At 41.8% G+C, this 27,189-nt stretch overlaps 1 protein-coding gene across 1 annotated transcript in view; it reads right to left on the bottom strand.

The window, feature by feature from the left end:
• The window catches only part of ITGA2 (integrin subunit alpha 2), a 101,874-nt gene that overhangs the window by 57,897 nt on the left and 16,788 nt on the right, over positions 1 to 27,189 (bottom strand). The window contains exons 2-4 of the mRNA XM_054986762.1: positions 15,601 to 15,724; positions 10,007 to 10,116; positions 5,266 to 5,357 (exon numbers count right to left, since the gene is read on the bottom strand). Of these exons, the coding sequence (XP_054842737.1) occupies positions 5,266 to 5,357; positions 10,007 to 10,116; positions 15,601 to 15,724 (326 nt within the window). The remainder of the gene's footprint in view (positions 1 to 5,265; positions 5,358 to 10,006; positions 10,117 to 15,600; positions 15,725 to 27,189) is intronic.

Genomic DNA, 27,189 nt, shown 5'->3' with positions numbered 1-27,189 from the left:
TAGACTAAATCAATCAGAGAGATGACAGGCAGTTTCAACTGAACTTTCCACATTAAATACACTGGAGATATCAAGACAATGACCACAGGCAACAAGCATCCAAGAGCCAATATTTTTTCATGAGAAAGACAAGAACACTGGCATCAAACAAATGACACTCATCTCTTTCTATCTCCTTCCTCCCAAAACATTTTACCCTTGACCTTAAAAAAATAATTCCCAAGCATAGGTAAATTGTGGCCGTTTTCACACACCCATAACCTCCAGAAAATCGTGCAAAACTCACGGCACGAAGTGTCTTCCTAGCGCAATTTCCCATCATGATCCTGTTTAATGGTGCGATTTCTGACATCATCACGTCATTAAACGGGATCATGACAGGAATTTTCACTAGGAAGACACTTAATGCCATGATTTTGCACGATTTTCCAGAGGGTTATTTATTTATTTTATTTATTTATTCAATTTATATACCGCCCATCCCCAGGGGCTCAGTTAAAATCGATAAAAACAAAAACTAAAATCAATATACAAATAATAAAACAAATTAACAAATTATGGGGGCGTGTGAAAATGGCCTGTATTAGTAAAAAACTGTACTGAAATCTTCACAGCTGCTCTTTATATTCTGTAATTTTTCTATCAACCAGTACTCACTCCCCCAAGTGGCACTCGTCCAGATCAATAGTGGAGGGAAAAAAGAATATGCAACAGTAACACACCATTATTTCTTTCTTTTCCTGAGAGACAGTATTTCAAAAACAATGTCCCATTTCCTTCCTTCCTTACACAGTAAATGAACCTCTTGTTCTCAAACTACTTCAGCTCTCGCACAGCTAAGATCTCTAAATACCAATCACACAAGAAGACTGAACTAACTGCACCGGCTGGGATATCAACAGAGAGAGGCAGCCTTAGACTATGAGGAAAGCTGATACTACTGTGGTATAGTGGTTAGAGTCAGAGAAACTAGCTTTCATACTACATTCTGCTGCAAAGCTCAGTGGATGACCTTGAGTCAGTCTTTCTCAGTCTAACTTATCTCTCTGAGGTTTTGTGAGGATAAAACAGGGAAGGAAAAACCATCTGAATTTCTTTGAGTCAAGGGGAGTTAAAAATGTACTAAATTTATTCATAGGGCTCCATTGAGTGATTTCATCTACTTTTTAACAACTTAATATTTTTGTTTTGTTTTTTAATAACAACAACAACAACATTCGATTTATATACCGCCCTTCAGGATGACTTAACATCCACTCAGAGCGGTTTACAAAGTATGCCATTATTATCCCCCCAACAAAACATCCTGTGAGGTGGGTGGGGCTGAGAGAGCTCCAGAGAACTGTCACTAGCCCAAGGTCACCCAGCTGGCTTCAAGTGGAAGACTGGGGAATCAAACCTGGCTCTCCAGATTAGAGTCCCGCGCTCTTAACCACTACACCAAACTGGCTCTCAAGTTGGTAGCAACTTTACAGTGATCAGACCATTGGTCTGTCAAGGTCAGTATGGTCTACTCTGATGGGTATCAGCTCTCCAGAGTCTCAAGAAAAGGTCCTTCACATCATCCACTCTCGGATCTCCTTAACCAGAGGTGCCAAGGACTGACCTAAGACCTTTTGTATGTCAAACAGATGGTTTATCATTGAGTCATTATTTTTCAAAAACACCCCTAGGGAAAACCTTCATGCTCCTCATGAGTAGACACAGAGCCTGCAACAGGTCAGGCAGTGTTCTCCTGGGGATTTTCAGGTGGATATAACTGCATGGGGGGGGGGGAAGGCATAAGCATGCGCCATGCAATACGGTCCCACTCAACTTGAAACTGAGTTCCCAATGGGAACTGAAAATGCAAGTCTGATTATGCAGATCCGGGAGAAAATGTAAGGTGTACCAAATGGCCCTGCTGCGAAATAAGTTCCTCCAGCCAGTCTCTACTTGAGATCTCTTCTCACAGTTCTTTATATTCCTGTTCTCATCAAGCCAAGACTTTCTCTATTAGTCCTATTTTATGGAGTGGCTTAATGGAGAAAGCACTGTCACTGTTTGTCTTTAGAAAGGAGGTTTTATATCAGAGGGATTTTAGTTAAAACGACTATGCCTGGTACAGCTTCAAGTGGCTGATTTTTTTAAACAGAAATTGGAAATCATAGTCATGCAGTCTGGTTTAAATTGTTTGGTTTTGTAAATGTAATTTTACTACCAGTTTGCAACTGGCACAGAGAGCTGTTAGATACAGAAACAAATGCTAAAGCTTTCCCAAATTCTTTTTTTACCCCACATAACCTAATTCTTTCAAAAAGAAAAACATATTTGTTATCTGAAGCATGTTGTATTTAGAACATGCTGTATTAGGAACATAATGCAAACAGACACTGGAGTGATGGTTGTTGTGGATTTTCTGACACTGGAGTGTCAGACACAATGGAGAAATAATGGCAGTGCAATCCTAAACAGTTACTACCTTCTAAGTCTACTGAAGTCAACTAGCTTAGAAAGACTTAGGATGCTGCTGTAAAAGTTCTAAAATGCTTGAAAATGTTCTGTCTCAAAATACGAAAAATCATTTCTGTATAGTATGTTTCTACAAAGATTTAAATATATTTATATTGCAATGTGCATAAAACTCTTCAACACATCTCCTCTTTGTAAGTCCCATAAATGATATAGTAAAAGTTTGGATTTTATATCTATACAGTATTGGAAATATTGCACATAATACAAGCAAGTCAGAAGGGACCTATTTTTCTTGCAGCTTCAGCATGTTAACTCAAAATACTGGATGTACTTTTCAGAATAAGGAAATAGGACGCTCTTAAAATGTTTCCCAGGCTTAAATACAAAGCACAGTAAATATTTCTAAAATGTAAATGTTTCCCAGTTTTGTGGCTCAGCATTACAAAGGGCATTACAAATACCTGGAAAATTTAATCCTACATTAAAACTTTTGAGATTAGGAAGGAAAAAATATTTTGGAAAGCAAATTAAAATTTGAATGACTGGACTGCAATTCTTTTTTATACTGTTCATGGATATTCCCTGGGTTATCCTGGCTCTTTGGCTTTATGCATTTTTGGATCAGAGAGAAAGTCAATGGAAACGAACTGAAATTCCATGAACAGCAAGGAAATAATATCTTGAATTTGGCACAGTTGGAGTATTTGATGCACAAATAGGTACAGGAGATAGAATAAAGAAGGAAGTGTCAAGGGACAAAGCTGTGTAAAGGGACTGCATGGTTCTTCTTTCTTTCCTTCTTGCTGGAGCCCTTTTCTAAAAGAAATATCAGGGAAACACTTTTAACATGAAGAATCTTGGATTTAAAGATAATCCAGTTTGTTTATACTTTATTTCCAATTCACATGAACATACGGAAGTGCCTTATACTGAATCAGACCATTGGTATATCAATGTCACTATTGTCTAAGACTTGCAGCGGCTCAAGTTGAGGTCTTTCATATCATCTCTTGCCAGGTCTTTTTTAAAGCTTGAAATGCTGGGGGGGGGGGTTGGACCTGGGGCCTTCTGCACGCCAAGCAGAGGCTCTACCACTGACCCATGGCTCCTCTCAATTCAAATATTATAAGAAGGCAGAAGAGGGAACTGCAGGTCACCCTTATGCAGCAAGTGAATCTCACCCAAGGTGATCCCTGGAACTCATGGAGAATGTTGGTTGTCACAAGGGAAGCAAGGAAAATCATACCATCTGTATAAGCATTGTGCTGTATTGAAGAACACTACCAGCTCATTAAATACTGATCATAATTTTTTCTTTGCTCATCGTATGCAAATTGAGCTGTGGCTTCTCCTCTGAGGCCACTAAATGAAGCACCAAAACCTAAACACAACATAACCACCCCAAAAGGAAGCGTGCCAAACCAATTAGTTCCACATATACTTATATAATCCAATCATCAACACATTGCACACAATTACAGTAAATATTTCATAGGGTAACAATCCCCAAACCAAGTCTTATATGTAGAGAGATATATGGAAAATCCAATTATGGAGTCCACAAAATAACAGAAGAGTCCGTAAGGATATCAAACTGCTGGTAATTCAGCTGGTGAGTCATCACTTCTTGACCACGACGCCGTGCAACCGCGATGCCAGAAGAAAGGGGCAAGGCTGGTTGAAGAAAAGCATGGAGCCGGGACGAAAGGGTGAAGCAGACAGGTACCAAAACCTAGACAGGCCCTCACAAATATATTTATTTATTGCACTGATATTCTGACTTCCTTTGGTCATTAGATGACATGCATAAATCAAGTGTATGTATTGTCCAAGCATTCATCACCAGACAAAGACTTGGTTGGCTTCAACAAGGTAAATACGTCATGTGGCTTCAGATTATGTCCTAGCAGATGGTAACAATATGATGTGGGTGAATTTATCTGTTGTATAGTGGACTGAGATTTTAGCTCTTACAGTTTTTTAATCTTTCAACTATCCTAAGCCTGTTGGGAAAGGCATGATAACAAGATTTTAAACAAACAAATCCAACCTGGGTTAGGAAAAGCAAATTTATTGAAGCTAAAAGCAGGTCCAAAGTGACCCAAGGAATGAATGCATTCTATATAAATACACAGGGTGGAAAATTGAAAATAGATTTAAATATACAAAGCTAAAGGTGGGGGGGGGGGAACATATTGGGTTAGATCTAGCCAGCTTTTTTTGCTCAATTTTATCTAATTCCTTTCTACAGCCCCCATCCCATATGGCTTTTTCCAGTCATGTCCCTTGATCTCCAGCATAACCTTTGGGATGTTGAAAAGGGGAAAAGCTGGTTGGATCCAATCCATTAAATGCAAATAGAAAACCTGTTTGTGCGATTTATGTCCCACTTTTCCCATTTAAACAAACAATGGGTTGTATCCTATCACTCAGGTCTTCCTCGAGCACCACAAGCCTTTTTGCAGGCAAAGAGCCTCTTCCAATGGAGGAAAGTTCCATGAGATGGAGGGTGGCTGCCCAATTAGCTGAATGGAGTGGTACATTACAGCCTATAATGAACATCTGGTTTGATCCTACTATCTGTTCTGTTAGTGGTGGTGCTTTTCTTCTGCGTAAGAATGCTTTCCCTTGTTCAAGAGGTTCTTTCAACTGGCGGAACTAAAGGAAAACATCACCAGTAGTGGAATAGATCCAAAGGATCCAATGCATTGCTTCTCATTCAGAACATTAACAAATATACAAAAGATTACCATTTTGTCATGGATTGGGAACAAAAGTTATGCTTTTATTACTCACATGTTCAGCACTTACCAAAAATCCTCCTGTTCTTGAGTTTTTTATCAAAGTTAGTCCTAGGTTCATATTCTCCTTTATCTCAGTAACATTTGGGATGCTTGCAAAAGCTGAAAAACCACAGTACATTGTAATTTCCAGGAACAATTCAAGATACTATTTTTAACGTATATATTATATGCTTGCTTGAGCCCTGCACATGTTTAAAGATATCTCTCTACCTATGTCACATATTGATGAATCAATGTGCTTTCTTAATAAATATCCCATGTGATCAGTCTTGAACATTAAGGGTATGTGATAATGTTTTGTAGTAACCAATGTACAAATGCCCCAACCTGGATGGTCCAGGCTGGTCTGATCTCATCAGATATCAGAAGCTAAGCAGAGTTGGCCATCGTTTGTACCTGGATGGAAGACAACCAAGGAATCCAGGGTTGCTATGAAGAGGCAGGCAATGGCAAACCACCTCTTTTTGTCTTTTGCCTTGGAAACCCTGCAGGCGAGCCATGTCAGCTATGACTTGACAGCACTTCCCATTACCAATATACATTTACGGAGCTCATTTTCCCCTGGTGACCCCAGAAGGAAGTATATTTGGGATGTTATATAGTACCTTACTGTTTTAGCCACCATTTGCAGCTGAGATGAAACAAATAGCTTTTAAAAAAAATTAACTATAGTTTATTTAACACTATCAGATCATTATCCACCATAAATATCTGACACAGTTTAAAACATCTCTCAAATGCATCTTCATTACTTTCAAAATCAAGGACTGTGATCTATTCCTAAAACACACAAAAAGTTTCTGCTCCCAAAGCACAGAATTCAGCAACTGGCAGGCAAAAAGCATGTATCGGTTTTCAACTGACTGTGACAACGGGCCAAAATTTATTCTTCTGCTCAGCAGCAGAAATGCACCCTGCTGTGGTTTCAAAATGATTTCAAAAGAGAATGGTAATCAGTTTCTAATGCAACTACATCACCAAGCCAATGCTTGCAAGCTTCCAACTTTCACTATGGAATAGACCCAAGTAGTATAGCAGAAACAGAAAATTTCCACTAACAGAAGGGAGGGAGAAATTTTTACCTATTCTCCTGTCTGGACGCAGACTTCTGACCCCTCTATCCCACAGGAGCAGCATTTCAGACAATATAGGGGGTGGGGTGGGGAGGGTAAAAGTCCCACTATACTGATGGAAATGCCTTCCGTCAGTGACTTACTATGAGATCCACAGAGATCTTACTGTGAGGAAGAGTTCCGCCAAAAGCCAAAGCACATATTCTGTCTGGCATTGGATTATCACAACTCAGATACGATGAGCAGTGAGGCTCCCAGCCCAGAAATCACCCAGAATTGTTAATAATAGCTCGTTTATACTAGCAAATTAATCTTCAATTGCCATGATTTCATGACTCAGTTTTTGCAGAACATCCAGTTGGCACAGTGGTCAGGCAGCTCCCTTTCCAGTATCATCTATATTACTTTTCTGGTTTTTTAAAAACACTACTTCGTAGAGATTTTTCTACTTAAAACACAATGGCAGTGCCAGATTGTGCCATGTGAACAGCCAATGTGCCAATGGGGCTTTCCAAGCTATTGTCCCTTTTAAAAATGTCCTCCCTTTCTTCTCTTTCCAGTCTGATTCCAGTTTCCTTGGAGGCTTCCTTGCTGTGGTTCTTTTTATTGTTGCACCGGCACTCATGAATTAATGTTCGATTATCAGTGCTTTCTGAGGAGTAGGAAGGGTGTATAAGAACAGAGGTTTTCCCCCCCAGCAAGCCAAGTCATTGTTTTGTTTTATTTTTACAATCTTGATTTTGCAATAGTGTTATAATTATAATAATAAAATTAAAATACAGGGTTGGATCTACTCAGATTTTTCACTCAATCTTACCTAATTCCTTTCCATACTACATTCCTGTCTTACGCGACTTTTGTACATGCAGATAACACAGCCTTCTTTAGTAGTCAAGGGGCATTGTTCCTCCCTTTATCAGCACTAAATCCAACCCGTGACTAGTGACATCAGCTTGTTACAAAGTAGCAGCAAAAACTAATAATTAAACATTATTTACTTCATTTATACCCTCCCTTTCCCCTCAGCAGAAACCCAAAGTGGCTTAGATTGTTTTCCTCTCCTCCATTTTATCCTCAAAACAGCTCTAACAAGTAGGTTAGAGGTAGGTCATCCACCCCTCTAACCACTATACACACTGTTCTCTCTGAAAAGCATTACTCGTTTATACAAACTGAAGATAGGCAAATCTCAAGAACATTAGCCTGAGAACAATGGAAAAAAACATAAACTGCATGGTGACTTTTGCTGAAGGGTATTAACCTTATGGGAATATAGCACCTAGAGATGGGCACGGACCGACATTTGCCTACGGACCACCGGTTTGGGGTTCGTGGGCTTCTACGGACCATGGTCCATGAACTTTTAATGGACCAGGCCCGGTTTGAGAACCGGTTCGAGAACCAGTTCGAGTCAGAAAAGGCCTTGGTTTTCCCACAGATTTTCACTTCAGTCAACTTTCCCCACCAAAGGTTCTCATGTAACGCTCCTCGATTATCACTTTTCCAAAGAGACAAACAACAACTTCCCCTCCCCTATTCTGACTGACCCTTACCCACCCTTGGGGGAAGGAGAGCGTCTTGTGCTACTGTCCAGGAGAGGTGGCTGCCCACAAACCCCACCTACATGGGGCTGCATCAACAAGAGATGCCCTCCCCGGAGGCCGGGAGACCAACTCTCCATGATGGGAAATGAATGGATGTACTTGAGTGAAAGCCAACTCCGCAACAGGATCATGTAGCAATTCAAAGGCCCCGTGCTGGAATGGAAGGCACGGGAGAGATGGAAAGGATGTCTTCCACACCTTGAGGGAAGGAAACTTATGCTACCCTGTTCAGAGGGAGCCTCTTTGGGCAGTGGACAACGAGTCCCACCTTAGTGACGTGGTGTGTCAGCTTGCTTGCTATCAAGCAAGCTGACCTGGGCCACTGTCCTACTTCTCACAGGACTTTGGGGATTGACCCTCAGAGGGGCCCTTGCACTTGCAAGAGCAGGACGGTCGCCGACGAAACCCACTTCACCGAACATGATGCAGTCCATCAAGGAAGCTCATCATGTGCCTTAGACTGTTTTGTCACCATACAAATCATATCAAGAAAAAGAGGAGGTACTTAGAAGGTGCCAGGGACAGGGCTTGTCGTCGGGAGGAGAATAATATATGTTTGTAATGCTCAGTCATCATGTGCCTTACACTGTTTCGTCAATATACAAATACAAATACACTATTTAGGGAGTGAAAAAGGCTTAGAAAGAAGTGAAGCAGACAGAGCCCCCCAAAACCTGCTGCCAGTGGTTCTAGGGTGGGTGTTACACAGAGGCCAGTAGCAGTCTTCCCCCTGCACCTCAAAAGCCAGGCTGGAAATGTCCCCCCCAAGTCACCCACTAAAAAGGCTTTGAAAGGAGTGAAGCAGAGAGAGCCCCCCAAAACGTGCTGCCGGTCATCAGAGAGTAGGTGTTTCACAGAGCCTAACAGCAGTCTTCCTCCCCTTGCATCTCATCAGCAGCCAAAAAAAACCCGTGGGGGAATGAAGGCAAGAACTCAAGCAGACAACGCCCAAAGCTGCCTTGCACCCACTGTGGGTCTGTGAGTGGGGTGGCGTCACAGCACAATAGAACCCACCGGCAACCCAGAAAAAAGGAAGAGATTTGGGGGGGAGGGGGGATTAAGTCCGAGAAGAACCCAAGGACTCAAAACGCAGAAAGAAATCAGAGTAACCCAATAGTGCAGTAAAAAGATTTTTTTTAAAAGTGCTCTAGAATAGAAATGAGGAGAAAAAAATTAAACAGGAATGGAGAAAAGAGAAAGCTCTCTTGCACCAGAAGCCCCAAAGCCCCAAGGCACAAGCCGCGCTCTTACAAAAAAAACCCCCCTTCCCTACAGCAAGCAGTTGCTAAGCTAACTCGCATCCCCGCACCAGCAAAATGGAGCGGGTCTTCGCGCGCTTTGTCTTTTATGCAGAAAGGCTGTGATCTCTGACAATCTCTTGATTGGCTGACAGAGCTGCCAATCAAGGTTTCCTGGGCTAAGATTGGTGTGTTCCAAACGGGGAAGGTGGCTCCACACCGCTGCCGAGGAAATTGTTTGAGCGGGAATCCTGGCATGACGGGCCAACGGACACACGGACAGAAAGCCCCAATGTTCGACGGTTTCGTGAGAAAAACACGCGCCCACGGGCCGCGTGTTCGCGAAGGACAAACTGGGTAAGTTTTTGACGAAATTAGGTCCGTTATGCGGACTGTGCCCATTTCTAAGCACCTTATTAAGTGCTGTGCAGAACCCTCCACATCCGATTTCTCTAGAAGCTAGATGGGGAAAAGGAATTATTGAACCGCATAGAACAACTGCAATGTTGAACTAGCAAAAGTATGCCCATGTTACGTCATAATTTGCAACTAACAGATTTCCCAGTTTCCAACCTCAATTCATATGTTCTCTCATCCAAATCTGAGTATGTTATTTTCTCTAGAGGACACTTATGAGCACGTACAGCAAGATGTTTAACTTTTTAAGGCTTTAAGATGTTTTTTATTCTAAGGATCAACCCAGTAAAAATTAGAAATCAAATAAAGCATGTTATTATCTAGATCTTTTACTTTATACAATTCTTCATAAAAAAAAATTATTGTCCATTTGCCTTAATTTATTTTTGAAAATGAAGCATTTTAATATAACTTACTCTCTAAATTCATTTTTAAACATTCGTTGTTCTGCTGATCAATAGCACACTTATAGATGTCTCCCATTCTATTTTTTGGATATCCGCTCCAGGGTGAGCCAACAAGTAACCTGCAAAACAAACACATTTTGATTTGATTTTTATCCTTCCTATTCTCATGGCGACATACATGTTTCTTTCCAATATTTTATTTATTTAGAAAATGTATGCAGTACCTCTCCAGAGACCTGCTTAGGACAACTCACAAAGTAAAAGCAAAACAAAAATAAAATTGTTAAAAACAACAAAACATCAATGTATCAGTATTTAAACCAGCAACAAAATAGCTAACACCACAGTGTCAGTTTTATTCTTGCTCTCACTCTTTTCTCCAAATATATATGTACACCCACACAAATATATGTATGTGTGTATAAAATTGCCCCCCATTCCTCCCTGCACTTGAGCTTCCAATATACGTGTGGCTCCTCCTGTGGTAGCCATTGGCTCCACCTCCTACAGCGAGGGCCAGATCTAGGGTTGCAGGCGCCCGGGGCAACCCAAGTCTGGCCCCTAATGCGTGCGAGCAGTGCGCATGCACTCCCGGCATGCATGATGATGTCACTTCTGTGACGTCATCATGCAGAGCGAAGCGTGCCGCCTGCACTGCAAGCCGGGTGCCCTGGCACGCCAGGTAGTTGGCGGAGGCAGTGCGGAGGGCTGGGAAGCTGCCTGCACCATTTGCCTGCCCCGCAGGATGGGGTGGCCAGCCGCCCCGTCCTGCAGGGCAGGCGAATAGTACGGGTGGCCTCCCAGCACCCCACGTTGCCTTTTGCCTGCCCCGCAGGACAGGGGGTGCGCAGCAAGCCGGCCACCCCGTCCTGCGGGGCAGGCGAAAGGCAGTGGGGGGGGGCTGGGAGGCCGCCTGCATGGCCGCCCGCATGCTCCTGGTGGCTGGCAGCTGCGCCTGGCGCCCCCTCCTTGAGGGTGCCGGGGGCAGACTACCCCCCTGCCCCCCTCGATCCAGCCCTGCCTACAACAGCCATTTTGTGGTTGTGCCCACACCCTGTGTCAGAATTCCAAAGGTGCCCAAATGCTAAAAGAGTTGGGGACCTATAGATTAGAGAGAGAAACTTGGATCTGGGAGACTCACGTTCAAATCCTCACTCTGCCATGGAAGCTTTGTTGGGTGACCTTGGGCAGTCACATGCACTCAGTATAACCTACATGACAGGGTTGTTGTGAGAATAAAATGGAGGCAAGGACAATGATGTAAGCAGCTTTGGGTCCTCAATGGGGAGAAAGGAGGGGTATAAATGAAGTAAGTAAGTAAGTAAATAAATAAATAAAAATAAATAAATAAAATATTCAGCAACATAAATAGACAATTTCCTTAGGGAACATAAATCCTCAAGCTAGAATATCATAAAAAACAACTTTAAAAGATGGATGGCCATCCAGTTAAAAGCATAAGGAAAGAGAAATGCTTTGGCATGGCACCTAAAAGACAGGAAATTAGGTACCATATAAGTCTCAAGAGGGAACACATTCCAAAAGTGAGGTGAAACCACTGGTCACAGGCAGGGGCACTGAGAGTAAGGTTTGGGAGGCTGGACAGCAGTGGAAGAAGTGGTCCTTCAAGTACACTTGCCCAGTATGATCATTTATCCTCACACAATCCTGAAAGGTAATTTAGGCTGAAAGAAAGTAACTGGTACAAGATCACAGACTGATTGGGATTCATACCTGGGTATCCCCAATTCTAGCTCAGTATTCTCTAACCACCATTCAACATGGCTCTGAAAGGCTGGCAGGAGTGGATTTCCATGTCATGAAATGGATGGTGTCCCATGAGCTCAGCTGGAAGACTCTATCTTAATAGTTCCAACCCATACACATTTACCAGGAACTATGTTCCACTGAGTTCATTGGTGTTTACTCCCAAAATGTATAGGATTGCAATCTAATTCCAACAAATAAAGGTAAGACCTCACACTTTTACTAAATTTACCTTTATGGTGGATTGTTAATGACTGTTGAGGATGCTGTTCAAAGAAACTGGCACAATATGGTTGGGCTCATCAGGCAGCTTAATGAGGAGGCGTGCCCAAAATAAACTGGAGCTCTTTTCAGGAGCTCTAGTAAGAACTAGATCCTTCTGCTCCCTGCCTGCCATTATTCCCAGCAACCTGCAACTGCCATTTCTCAGTGTTCCACCAGGCCCTAATACCACAGCAAATTTGGTGGATTTTTTTTCATAGTGTAAATATAAACAGTGACAGGGCTGCAGCACTCAGCAGTAATTTCTGTGCTGACTATGATTTTATAAAGGTTTGGCAATTGGCTTTAATTTTTAAAATGCACACAAAAGAATAAGAATACTAGCTGTGCTTATATAGCACTCTTCTAAACAGATTAGTGCCCTCCTCAAAGCAGCAAACAAAGTCAGTGTTATTATTATCCCCATAATATAGCTGGGCAGTTGGGTCTGAGAGAAGAGACTTACCCAAGGCCACCTTCTGGGCTCATGGCAGTAGTGGGATTTGAACCAGCAGAGTGCTGATTCACAATCCAACCACTTAACCACTATGCTACAGCAGTTTAGCCAAGGGAACGCATCTCGCCGCTTTCCACTCACCATGTATTCCTAACATGTAACATAAGCTACTTGGGGAAACAATTTGGGGGGAAACAATTTTGGGTAAAAAGCAGAGTAGAAAATAACCAACATATAAATATGCTATTAATAGCCTTCTCTTTCCTACTTCGGTTCTATACGCAGCCACTAAGAACGGATGAGCACAGGTTCTAGATAGCCAGGTTGCAAGATAATTATTTAGATATTTTAAAAGTAACTTCAACATATTATTTACATTTACCTAATTTTTATTATTTATTTACTTCATTTATACTCCACCTTTCTCCCCAATAGGAGCCCAAGGTGTCTCAAATAATTCTCCTCTCCTTATCCCCACAACAACCCTGTGAAGTAGGTTTGGCTGAGTGTATGTGACTGGCCCAAGGTCAGCAAGCAAGCTTCCATGGCAGAGTGGAGTTTCAAACCTTAGACTTCTAGATCCTAGTCTGTCACTCTAGCCACTACACCAAACTGGTCTAGATAAGCAATATCCAGCATTTATTTAAAAAACGGCTTCCCTACAGGGAAAATATCCCAAATAGATCATGGCAATTCCAAAGTATTCTTATTCTAACTTTGTCACTGAAGTTATGCAATTAAATGTCTGCCTGCACTGGAGTTATCCTGTAATGATAGCTTACAGGTAAGGGATATAGCTGCAGCACATCATTCACACAGACACCCAGAGTGAAAATAGCCACAACTAACAGTTCACCTCTCTTATAAAATATAACAATTTTGTTGTTGGGGGCGGGGGAAGGAGCTTTGAATTTGGGATTGACAATGTACATATAAATGTCTAAATTAAAAAACTGCAGCCTTCAGGATGGGGATCTTTGCCTCTACCTCCTGTCCCCCAGTGTGTTATACAACATCCTGTTTGCTGCCAGAAGGTATAAGCAACATACTTGCAGAATATGGCACTCACAGCCAGCGGCAACAGACGCTTTGGCTGGGGGCTGCAATTTGCCTCCCTGAAGGAGGAGGAGGCAGCTTTGCTTTCCTGGCCATATGGGAATGCTGGAGGGATGGAGCAAGAGGCCTTATTGTGCTGCTAGTAATGTCTACTTTTCCACCACTGCCCCAATTACTGTATTTCACTGCTAGTTTGCACTTCACTCAACACTACGCGTGTGCCTGGCATTTGCTGTCATTAGATATCTCTTAGTACTACCTACACCATTGTCTGCACCCATCTCTTTATATACAGCCTGAGATAAGATTCTTGTTTCTGACACATTGTAATGAAACTTGCAGAAGATGTTTGTAAACCTGAAGAGTTAGTGGTGTGCCACCACTTCTCCATCTTGTTCTTAGCCTGCCTTGTAACCCAGAGCTGACTGTACTGCCTTAGAGATGTTTTTCTCTGTTATTGCACTTGGAGAAAGTTTGTTTTCACAGTAAACTTGTGCACCTGAACTTATGCACCTGGTATGAAGATTTTAGAGAGGATAATAGCACTGTTTATATTAGAAAATCACTGCTCATAACCTGGCCTTTGGATGTAGCACACACACAGGTGAAACCAAGTATCCTAAAACCTATATAGGTCCCATGAGGCTGCCCCAGCTGTTGAATCTCAGCCCTGAAGCTGAAGCACAGCGCTGTGCATTTTGTCAGAGGGAGCCTCGTCCGCTGCCATTCTTCAGGGATCCCCAGCATGTGAGGGGACATTTGAACTCGCATTATTCTCCTGCAGTGACTTTTCTGTGGATATAATTTCTTTTCTTTCAATGTCTCTAGATGAGTTAAATAAATCTATTTTTTTCTCAAAAGAGTGTTCAATTCTTCTTCGTCTTGCAAAGAACCATTGCCCCTTGACAACACAGAAAATAAGAACAGGATACATAAATACAAAAGGAGGAGGAGGAGGAATTGGTTACATATAAAATTTGAGGAAACAGCATCCAAAAATACAAGTCCAGGGACCTGGAGGAATCATAGGGCAAAATGAGCTCAGTCCTTAGGATATTGGTTGGGGTAGTTCCTTTTTAACTTTCTAAGTATTTTTGTACATCTAAGAAATCCCTCAAATATACAGAAGCCTTTCCCTTGTCTGCCGAGGCCCTATCATTGCCTTCCTGATAGGCACTCAGCCATGAATTTTTTATGGTGTAGTGGTTTGGTGTAGTGGTTAAGAGCATGGGACTCTAATCTGGAGAGCCGGGTTTGATTCCCCACTCCTCCACTTGAAGCCAGCTGGGTGACCTTGGGTGAGTCACAGTTCTCTGGAGCTCTCTCAGCCCCACCCACCTCACAGGGTGTTTTGTTGTGGGGTAATAATAACACTTTGTAAACCGCTGAGTGGGAATTAAGTTGTCCTGAAGGGCGGTATATAAATGGAATGTTGTTGTTGTTGTTGTTGTTGTTGTTGTTGTTATTAATTTAAGATGGAAGGACCCATCTCAATACTGTAGGCCAGCTGAATCCCAGAAGGAATCCTCCATTTTAAAACAAACTCTTCTGTGTATGAGTTTTTCAAATGAATTCACTATCATCTTCCACCATCTAGGTGTTGCTTCTAATTATGCTGTTCTATAAACTTTCTACCCTGCCTTGACAATACTGTAGTGATGAAACTGAAATACTCCTTCGGAGAATTATTACTCAGCTTTCTAAACATCCTGCCGATGAATGTTCTTGCTCATAAGCCTGAATTGAAAGGGTGTTAAACTGTGCAAAAACACAATGACAAACACAGAGCAGACAGTGGGTGGGAGTAGATCAAAGTCCAACATGAGTTATCAGTAAAAAAAATTAATTATGACATAGCTAAGAAATGGGTGCAGCATGCAATTAACTTTGAATCAACTTTGCAATGTTCAGTTCCAGATGCTATTTTTTTATTATTGAGTTCTTCATTATTTGAACAGGCCTTGAGATGAAGCACTTGAAATATGGGCCACATTAAAAGAACACATCTACAAGGCTTGAGGTTTTCCCTCTGCACTGTGAATGAAGAATAAAAAATGCTTACCATTTGCCTTCTTGGTTTAAAAGCTGTTGAACTATATACCCAAACTGCTCACTTGAGGGGCCAGAGAATACTTTTGCTCCTTGGAGCCCGATATTGTATGCTTCACAGCAGTTTTGAAGAATGCCTATTACAAGGAAAAATGATATTGCTGTAAAAATCAATTAAGCAAAGAAATTGATTTTGTTGATGTACTCTCTTCTCTTCAGGCCGATTCCACATACACCTCATATCTGATTTAGGTGTCACTTTTATGTATTCCATATTTCCACAACTGTAGTTTACATGTGTGGGAATTGGTGTTATAACAGAAAGCATCTTGAGAATCCCAGCTTTCATTTAAAACAGCAGGTTTCTCTAGCCGTTAAGACGGCAGATAGGCATATGGGTGAAATCTCAAAGCCAGTGTGTGTATGCTCATGTGAATGTAAGTTTGGTAGGTTGCATGAACCTGCAATTTGCCTAATATGGATGGACGAAGATCTGTGATCTTTGTCTCCTCCGTATGAGCCCTAAATAACGATGAGCTCTAATTCAAACCTAACCCAGTTTGGTGTAGTGGTTAAGACCATGGAACTCTAATCTGGAGAGCCGGGTTTGATTCCCCAGTCCTACACTTGAAGCCAGCTGGGTGACCTTGGGCTAGTCACAGCTCTCTGGAGCTCTCCCAGCCCCACCTACCTCACAGAGTGTTTTGTTGTGGGGATAATCATGACATACTTTGTAAACCGCTCTGAGTGGGCATTAAATTGTCCTGAAGGGCAGTATATAAATTAATATAATTTCAAAATGTATATGTATTTCAGAGTATTTTACTATGATCTTTTTGTCATTCAGTGACAAGATGTACAGCAAAGGTTCTTGTCTAAAGGCTTACACATTAACAATACAGGAAGTACCCATAAGCATTTTATCTGGGATCAATCCATTATCAAGACTACAGTGAAAATTCCTGAACACAACGGAGTCTACTTTCCCCTTTATCAGAGTGAGTCTACTGTTTCAGGCATTTATATTTTCACACAGTCGAGAGATTGTTTTCAGTATGCACAGTAGAAATGGAAATTTGGAGACAGAGTTAAACTAAAGAAAAGCAATTCTAAGCCTCAGAGCACTTTGTGTTTTGAAAGCCTAGTACAAATAAGTAACAAATCAATCTAAAAGTTCACTGGTATTTCCTATATATGTCACAGACATAATTATAATGCCTACCGTATAGATGGTTACAATACCATCTCTGTATACCATTACTTGGATACTCATACTCCTACTGGATACTTTTACTCTGTATCCATATTACTTGGATATCCATACTCCTATTGAATCCGTACCACTCACATGAGCATTGCTATGATTCATAAAAGATCTTTGAGAGTTTTCTCTTCAAAAACATGGATCATCTTTGGACTGTGAGAGGAACATTTTAGAAGCAGTGAAGTACAGAGGATGTGCATTAAGTCAGGGCAAGAGACTATTTTAAATGCCTATTAAAACAGAGATGCTTTAACTTGTTTGCATGACATTTGACAGGGAGAATTCTTTGGGCTGGGGGGTGAGGGTGGTATGTGAGAATTTTTCATAACTGAATGGGGTAAAGAAGTTACAGCCACAAATGTGCGGGTCCAATAGCACCTTAAAGACCAACTAGATTTCCAAGGTATGAACTTTCGATAGTCAAAGCTCCCTTCAGACTCATATCTGACTAAGGGAGATTTGACTCGCAAAAGCTCATGCCTTGGAAATCTAGTTGATCTTTAAGGTGCTATTGAACCTGGATCATGATCTTTGATTGCAGATCAACATGGCTATCCACCTGAGGCCAGAAATGTGTTTCCCATTGAAACTAGTGGAAACAAACAAAATATAGAAAACAAACATGTTCAGTAAGAATAATAAAGAAAAGGTAGAAGAATACCTTAAAACTAAAATGAACCAAAAATGTAAACCTATTTTGCACCAAGAGATAGGGGATGTACACAGGGATACTGACTAATGAACATCCAAACCAAATTTCTTTTTATACACAGAAACTGATTACGAAATTTAGTCACAGTGGGGAATCTTCATTATTCTGGCGCCTCACTGCCTGCTTTTTAATGTTAACACAAGGAGAGAGTGGCTAAGTAGTTAATCAAACAGGAAGGGGTATCTTCATACCAAGGTGCTCATATTCCCAGTGAATAGGATTTTTCCGATAGGGCTTATGTGCTTAGCATTTCCACTTTCTACCAGTTATCATTGGTAGCTTGGAGAGGACTTCTTGATTTTATACAAGCAATAGGCCCTGTTTTCTTGGTGCTCCTTCCTCTGCTTTGATGCTGCACCTGCCTACCAGGGACAAATGTATTGTTTGCACTCTCTGGTGACAAGTGCTGTAGACTGGAGAGGGATCAAAGGACAATTTATGTCCTACTCCTGCCCCATGAATAGCAGGCAGCATGCCTGCAAGAGACAAAAGCAAATAGTATGTTTTGTGGAAGATAGGTACCAGACTGGGGTAGGCAGACTATGCCATGCTGCCCCCTCCTTCCAATAGATGCCTCCTTTGCAAGGAAGAGATTTCTGCAAGCATGTTGCTTGTACCTTCTGGCAGCAGACAGGATGTTGTAGGACACACTGGAGGACAGGCGGTAGAGGCAAAGATCCCCACCCTGAAGGCTGCAGTTTTTAATTTAGACATTTATATATACATCTTTCTTGTATCAAGTGCACAAGGTGGCTACAGCATGTGTGTATTTCTGCACGTGTTTTTGAAAAAGAAAGAAATATGGTCAAAAAAGAAATATGGTCAAAACTCAGGTGTAGGAGGTACAGTGGTGGTGCAAATGAATAGCTGCTCAGAGTCTGATACCACAAAGGCAGTTCTGAGCGGAGTTACTCTACTCTAAGCCCAACTGATTTCTTTCACTTCTGGCCTTCATTTCCTATTTTCCTTAATATGCAAGTTTTGCTACCAATACTTTCCCAACTCCAAGAATTTCCCAACTTGGAGCTATTTTCCTATTTTCCTTAATATGCAAGTTATGCTACCAATACTTGTTCATGAGTTGCAGTGAATTTACATACACTTGATTTTCCTTTCTACATGTGTTCAGTATTTTTCATGTTATGTTCAATACACGTACAACTCAACATATGATTTTACAGCCTGCATTCATCCAGAAACTGGTCTCCCATTTCATTTGTAAAAGTGAACAGGCGTTGGCTCTTTCTCACAAACAGAGCATGTACATCCCACTGTGTAGGTGTAAAGAGGTGATTTTGTCCACAAGTCAGCCAATTTACAGTGCAATCCAAAGCAGTGTTACACCTAGGGTTGTCAGCCTCCAGGTGGTGGCTGGAGACCTCCTGGAATTACAACTGATCTCCAGGCCACAGAGATCAGTTCACCTGGAGAAAATGGCTGCTTTGGAGGGTGAACACTATGGATTTATACCATGCTGAAGTCCTTTCCCTCCCCAAACCCTGTCTTCTCCAGGATTCACCTCCCAAATCTCCAAGAATTTCCCAACTTGGAGCTGGCAACCCTAGTTACACTTTTCTAAACCCACTGAAGTCAATGGACTTAGAAGGGTGCAACTCTGCTTAGGACTGCACTGTTAATGACCATGCAAATACAGCATCTGCTTCAGTAAATGAAATCACTTAGTTCTTGGAGTGGGCAAGATAACCTGAAGATGCACCACTCAAGTGTCTGCAGCAAGGGCACAGCACAGATGAACTCTGCCAGAGAATACAGAGGTGATCTAAACCAAGCAGAGTGCAGAATTTAAATGTTCATCATTCTGAAACCTCACTGGAAGTTATAGATTACTAAAATAAAACAGGCCTAAGATGACATCTTGAATAATTACTATGTCGTAAAGCCATTTACCAAATAAAGTTAAACAACAACTACAACTAAACGTTTCCTGTGGCACTATCTGCTGGGCAGGATGCAGGAACTGTGTGGGAAGGAAGATGCCGACAGACATAAAAGTCAACATCAGTACTGAATACTCCCCCTCGCAACAGTTGGAATCACAAATTTTTACTGTTATTTTTTGAGACAAAAGCTGATTCCTGTAAAACTTCTGAAAATAATGACTGTGTTCCTTTCAGGAATTGTAGATCTCTGACTGGAAGCCCTAAAGTCCAGGCACTGACTCCATCCTCACTGGACCACAAGGACAGCTGCTCAGAGAAGTACTGTTTACTTTTTCAAGTGGAAACCCGAATTAAGATAACAGCATGCACACACATTGTTCATAGTTGCTGTGCTGATTAAGTCCAAGCTGTGTCTAATGGTAAAAAAAAATAGGATGAGCTCGTCTGCAGGCTAACAGTTCTAAGGAATGAAACGCTTGGATGTGTTTTGGGAAATGGGGACATTTTAATCAGGATACAGACTGTTTACTGATAAAGAAGTCTCTGGATTATACAATGTGTATGGCATTCCTTGGGACGTCAAGGCCCCAGTGCTTGTTTTGGTTTAAACTGAAGATGCAACTTTTTCATTATTGCTTCAGACAATGCTCTGTGAAGTTCAAACCCTTGTTCCCTCTACCAGTGGAAATGAGCCTAATACATTATATCCTTTCACCGAATTACATTTAATATTTTCTTCAAAGCTGAAGAAACTGTCGCTCGCTATGTAACTATGGAGACTATAGGCTTATTTCTTTGTAGCAGGCAATTACTTGAATATTAATTTCCTTCATGTATTACTGCTAGTACACAAAATCACAAGATTGGAGCTATTAGAAAGATTATACTATTGTTAATTTAATCAATATATATTTAAAATGCTACTATGTCTCTGGCATCAGGTGACCACAGAGACAGCCAGTTTGGTGTAGTGGTTAAGAGTGTGGGACTCTAATCTGGAGAACCGGGTTTGATTCCCCACTCCTCCACTTGAAGCCAGCTGGGTGACCTTGGGTCACTCACAGCTTCTAGGACCTCTTTCAGCCCCTCCTACCTCACAGGGTGATTGTTGTTGTGGGGATAATAATAACAAACTTTGTAAACCACTCTGAATGGGTTTAAGTCATCCTGAAGGGCAGTATATAAATCGAATGTTGTTGTTTATGAAAGTGCCAGGTTACCTTCAGAATTCAGATGCTGAACAGCTACAGCGTTCCCTTGGAAATTAACAGCTAATGGTGAATTTACATATGGACATGACTCTAAGCTGCAGCATCAAGTTAGTCATGTACATGTGAAACAGCCATCACTAGGAATCTCATTCTTCTGTGGGAGAGAGGGATCCTCTACTCCTGCCTTTCACTCCATGCCACAGTTTACCTGGCTGGTGGGAGGAAAGGTGGGGAACAGGCTTCCTGGGCACAACAAAGTCACTGACATCATCTCACCACCCTGAGAGCACTTCTGCACTTCGCAGAGGGCCAATCCGGGCCCCACAGGGCCCACTGGGAAGTACATGCGAGCTCCCCAGACTTGCATGATGATGTCACTTCCTGGAAGTGACATCATCACATTAGCGCACGAGCATGCGCATGAGGAGCATACTGGGAGCACCAGGAAGGTAAGCACTGGATCCCCCCTCCCACTGAGTGGGTAAGGGGACCTGGCAACCCTAACCATCAAAGATCATAAGCAACTGAAAAGATCATTCATATCAACCATCAACTTTCACTGAGACTAGACTACACTCTATATAGGTCCCCTCAAAGTCAATTCAGGGACTCCACTTGGTACAGAACACCACAGCCCAACTTTTAACAGGTGCTAGGCATAGCATCCCTATTACTCCCATTCTGTAGTCACTCCATTGGCTACCCATCAGTTACCAGGCTCAGGTCTTGGCTATCACATACAAAGCCCTTCCGTAAGTGATGTCATTGTGCTGACCACAGGGGTGCTCTCATGCTTTGTGCAGGGCCAAATCTTTAAAAATCAGCCTGTTTGGGGCCAAAACCAGCCCTGCAAAAGTACACGAGCACTCCGGCAGCCAGCATGATGATGTTACTTCCAGCGGTGATGTCATCGCAGCCCAGTAGGAACATGTGTATCACTCATTTGCCTGCCAGTAGTGGGTGATCACTGGTGGCTGGCAGTTGGCGGAGCAGAGGGAAAAACTGCCAGGATTTTGCCCATCATTGGCAGGCACCTGACAAGCCTAGTCAGAAGCAATTTGATGGTACAAAACACATGCACACCGCAAAAGATATCTATAGTTTATATTCCATTAAAAGTCCTGGAAAATAAAATGGCTTTGCAGTGCCTTCTGAAAATTCTGAAAGACAAGTGCTTCCCTCTCCTCCTCGTGGAGCCTGTTCCATGAAGCAGGAGCTACAATGGAAATGGAACAGGCTCTGACTGAGCCAAGTGGGCCACTTTAAGCAGGAGAACAGACAGTGGGTGAGAACAGACAGTGGGTGGCAGACTGAGGACTGCAGCTGGTGCATGGGGAGACATGGGAAGAGACAGCCCTTCTAGTACATAGGTCCTAAGCCATCAAGTGCTTTAAAGGTCATAACCAGCAGCTTGAACCAGACTCAGAAACAAACCGGCAGCCAATGAAACTGTTTTAAGATGGGCAAGATATATTCCCATTAGCTAGCTCCTGACTATTAGGAGTGATGCATTCTGAACAGACATGGGCATGGATCAAAATACGAATCAAATTTTGTAACGATTTTTTCCCCGCAAAATCACGTTTTATGGGGCCACGGTTTTCATGAAAAGCACGACTTTTTGGCCCGATTCATAATGCCAGGCAGGCTGGCACCAATCCATTGATTCCCTAGGCAACATATATCCAGAATGTCTGCAGACCTTTTGTTGCCATTGGATACCCCAATCTTAGCCCACATACCCTTGATAAGCTGCTCTCCTTGCCAACTGGAGAGCTTCCATTATGTCCTATACAGAGAGGAGCAGAGCGGTTAATCCTCTAGGTAACTAAGGAGATGGGCCTTCTGTAGCCATGGGAACACCAATCTCATCCCTCCAAACCCTGTTAGGCAGGCCTGTCTGCCAGCCACAGACCTCCTGTTCTGCTCTATGTGAGCGTTTGTTATATAAAGCACCTCTCTCTGCCTTATGCTTATTTAGTTCCAGTAGACCAGGCTTATTTAGTTCCAAACCCAGACAGGGATTTGGAGTGAGTGAGAGTTGATTTGGGAGCTTTTGGTTGGATTTGCTGCTGCTTCAAAAGAGACTGAAAAGCCTCTTCATTATTTTCCTCATTTGTCCTTGTTGGGAAGGTCTTTGGGTGAGGGTGACTTTTTTCCTCCACCCCATCCTAGTCTCAGGCCTTTGCCTGGCTCTGGGGTCTAGCTTGACTGGGGCCTCCCTTATTTTTTTTTCCTTGTCTTTGTTTCTTCTCAATTCTTTCTCTGCTCTTTTGAGGGCTCACACTCTTATTGTTTCCTTCGGTTTTATTTTGTGCACCTCTCCTGCCTGGGCAGGTGTCTGTGTGGTGATTTTGGGGCCCTCATCCCAAGCCCAGTCCCAGGGCCACTGCCTGGCTCTGGGGCCCAGCTTTGTGGGTTCCGGTCAACATTTTGCAATCTTGGACAAACTAGGAGGGTGAATGGATGAAAACCCACTGAAGTCTCCCTGTGAGTTTGGCATCTCTGAGTATGAAGGGGGCCATTGAAGTGCCCCGGGTTCTGACAAATCATGAAACTAATGAATCGTATCATGAAATGAATCATAGAGTTGGAAGGGGCCATACAGACAATCTAGTCCCAAATGGGACAATTTCATGGAAGTTTGTGTTTTGTGATTTGTTGAATGCAACAAAACGCGCAACTCTCATTTCATTTTTTCCCATTTTGTGCCCTTCTCTAATTCTGAACTAGCTGCAACTTCTAGGCTGTGTTCAAGGGCAGCCCAACATAGGGCACATTTCAGTAGTCCAATTGTAAGATTACAAACAGATGGATCAGCATGGCCAGATCAGCTGAGTGTAAGAAAGGAGAGAGTGGGCAAAGTAATTGCAGCTGAGAGAAGGCACTCTTGTTCACCAAACCAGCCTGCTTTTTTAACAGCGAGGCTGGGACTCTGAGCATTCCAAAGCTGTTAACCTGCTCTGCAATATCCATCCACTCATTACAAGTGGATCTAACGTCTCTAGAACATAAACCTTCTTGATCAGCATCAACTCTGTCTTGTTGAGATTCATCATCATCACCAATTCAGATACTTGTTACTTGTCAACAAGCAGTGGTTTCAAATTAGAATGTGTAACTGATTTGCACTGATTGTGGTTCATTGTGATGCTTAGAGTCACTGAACACATTTTTCTGGGTAACCCAGATCTTCTAATAGCCTGGACACAGAAACAATAGCATAAAGAACATGTCTTCTTTGCTGAAAGTTGGTGAAGAAGTGAGAAACAGAAAAACTGGAGCTTAATTATTTATGCCTGGTAGATTAACTAGTTTGTTACATTAACCAGTTTCAACAAAGCATGGGTACAGTATGACAACTGATGGTAGTCACAGTGGCAATGGTGAGATTCTAAACTACAGCAAAAATTCATATACTAACACAATAATACTATAGTAGTAATTTAAAAGTCAACTTTTTTCGCCTCTTCCTCTAGAGATTATTTATAACTCCAATCTGCAGAGAGTAGTCTGCCAAATGCAAATACAGCCCCATTTTGTTCTTTCATTCAGTCCAGAATCTTTTTCTGTTTTGTATGTTTTGAATTAAATTGCAGCTCAGGAAAAGATATTCAAATATCCATACCCAGAAAAAGAAATAAACTGCCAAGTTCACTTCAGACCTATTTTGAGCCTAAGAACGAATAAGGGCTTCTGTTTTGTATTTATATGAATAGAGGGCCAGTCAGTACAAATGATGTAATAATGTTTTACATCTACAATGATCCAGTACTGTGATATATTGATCCAAATGATATTTCAATATGACTTGCATATCCTTAAGTATTGTAAGATTAACAACTATTTAAAGCTCTTTGAATTTTTTTTCTGGAATGTAAAGAATTAAAATGTTTTGCCAGACAAGCCTTTATTTTATTATATAATTAATATGATAGCATATTAACCTGAAGGGTTAAACTGAACTTGATTCTTTACCAATGGGAGACAATCCATTGGCAACTAGGGGAAGGAAGAGGAAGGAAATGTTAAACTGTATTTTAAAAAGTAAGCCAATTTGGGGACATGGCTAAAAGTGGGACATAAATCTAATACATTAATAATTTAATTAAAACTGTAAATGCTATTTTACGTACCACTTAAATGACTGTTTAAATTTAGTTATCTATAGTCCTCTACAGCAACTATTTGAGATCAGTAAGATGACAATACTTATGCTCATCCCAGGGTACACCTCAATAAAAGAGGAGCCATCATAGGGAAACAAAGAACCCATAACAAGGAGATTGTGTGCTTGATATGCTGGTAGCCCTTACTGTTATGTATTGCTTGAGTAGAATGAAGGCTCCTGAGGCCTACAAAGCTATTGGTGTTTGGGTGCCGGCACAGCCAATCACAACTGTCGCTTTGTAGTCCAATCGCTGTCCTCAAAAGTAGATACATGTATATAGTTCATGCAAACGAAGGATTCTAGCTGCTTACATTGTATTGGTTGTTGTAAAAGTGGGAGTGGTTTCTTCAAGTATAAATTGGTTACTGTTGAGCACGAGTCTTCAGTCTGTCTGCTTCCAATCTTCAATAAATATGTTTATTATAATAAAGAGCTGTTAATCTCAATATACAATACTTACCAACACAACGTGTGTGCGCATGCATGCATGCGCGTGCGTGAACACCAGGTAGCCAAACACCAGACGGGGCTTGGAGTTCTGAAATTACAACTGATTTCTAAACTACAGTGATCAGTTGTCCCCCCCCCCACACCCTCGCGCCTAAGAAAATGGCAGCAGCAAAAAGCAGACTCCACAGTACCACATCCTAGTTGAACTCCCTGTCCAAACTCCATCCTCCCCAAGCGTCATCTCCAAATCTCCATGACCTTTCAAAGCCAGAGCTGCCAACCTTACATGCCTGTGAACATGTAAGCATCCTCCTCTCTCAAAAACTAGATTCTCTGGCAGAGAGCTGAAAGAATTGTTAAGTATCATAATTAAACATACACAAATCAGATGGTGACTATGTACAGTGAGAAGAATAACATTAAAAGAACAGGTCAAAGAAAGCATAAAAAATAAAAAGGGACCCACTACTATTTATTGCAATAGAAAACAACCAGAAATAACTTCTTATGGAGAAGCAGAGGTACCCTAATAATCAAGAGAACAATGAACTGCAAAATTTAGAGGATATACAGCGGCATCTCACTCTGACTTAAACATCTCTTTAAGTCTACTGAAGTCAAACGGCTTGGAAAGCTTTAACTACTTAGGGTGGTGCTACTGAAAGCCCAAGCATACTTGGCCCCGGTCCCATTATTCTTACAGGCTAGAAGCATCACGTAGCCTCCAGCCTGATTCAGATCTGTGCCCTCTGGAGCCTTTAATTTTGTGCACATTTCAAATGAAAGGTTATGTTTTGAAGCTCCTGTGATTAAGGTGCTTTCAAATGGTTGCAATAAAATGTGCGTCAATTGTCAGAACATGCTCTGGGGGAGCTTTTTTCATTCCATAATGTCTGTAAACTCGACATTAAGACTGAAGGAGCACATATTAAAATGAAATATATGTAAATAATTAAAGCTTTTGGCACATTTTTGAAATGAGTCTCCCATTCACATACATCAAAAAGTATTACCATGATCAGCAAAACACTGAAACTTGTTTAGGGGACTGAAGTTCCCATCCTGAATACGTTTTTCGGTAAAAGTAAAGGCCGAATTTGGCATAACAGGGAACCATGTGTGTTTATTTGTGCGCATGCCAAACTTATTAGCAAAGCAGGAGACAAAGTAATAATATTTACAGCAGAGGTCACGTGAGTGACAGAAGCAGGAGTCTCCACTTCCTCTGCCTTGCCTTTCCGTAGTCCACCTCTTCAGATATTCCCCATCTTGGAGTATTTCTGGTAACTGTGGAGAAAATACCTCCAGCAATGGGGAGTGGGGGAGACAGGACATGGGAAGGTTCAGCTTTCCTCAACTCTGTGCCCATTTTATTGCAAAATCCATTCATTTTATTTTTATTAGTGTTGTTTATTTATTTATTCCCCACCTTTCTCCACTTTTATGGGGACCCAAAGTGGTTCACATAGTTGTCCTCTCCTCCATTTTATCCTCACAACCACCCTGTGAGGTAGGTTAGGCTAAGAGGGTGTGACTGGTCCAAAGTCACCCAGCGAGCTTTCATGGCAGAGTGGGGATCCGAACCTGGGTCTCCAAGATCCTAGACAAACACTCTAATCACAATACCGTGCTGGTTAGAGTGTCTGTCTAGCATCTGAGAGATCCCTGCACTGCCATGGAAGCTAACCTTGGGCAAGATATACATTCTTTGCCTAGCCTACCTCACAGGATAGTTGTCAAGATAAAGTGAAGGCGAGAATGACATTAGCAGCTTTGAGTATCCACTGCGGGTAAAAGTGGGGTAAATAAATGATGTAAGTTTAGTAGTACCCCAATTTTTGAACTCCGCAATAACTAACAAAAATCTATTAAAATATTAAAAACAACACTGTA

The sequence above is a fragment of the Eublepharis macularius genome, chromosome 8 (genome assembly GCF_028583425.1).
Source record: "Eublepharis macularius isolate TG4126 chromosome 8, MPM_Emac_v1.0, whole genome shotgun sequence".
Lineage (NCBI taxonomy): Eukaryota > Metazoa > Chordata > Lepidosauria > Squamata > Eublepharidae > Eublepharis > Eublepharis macularius.
This window is presented reverse-complemented; position numbering and strand designations above follow the sequence as displayed.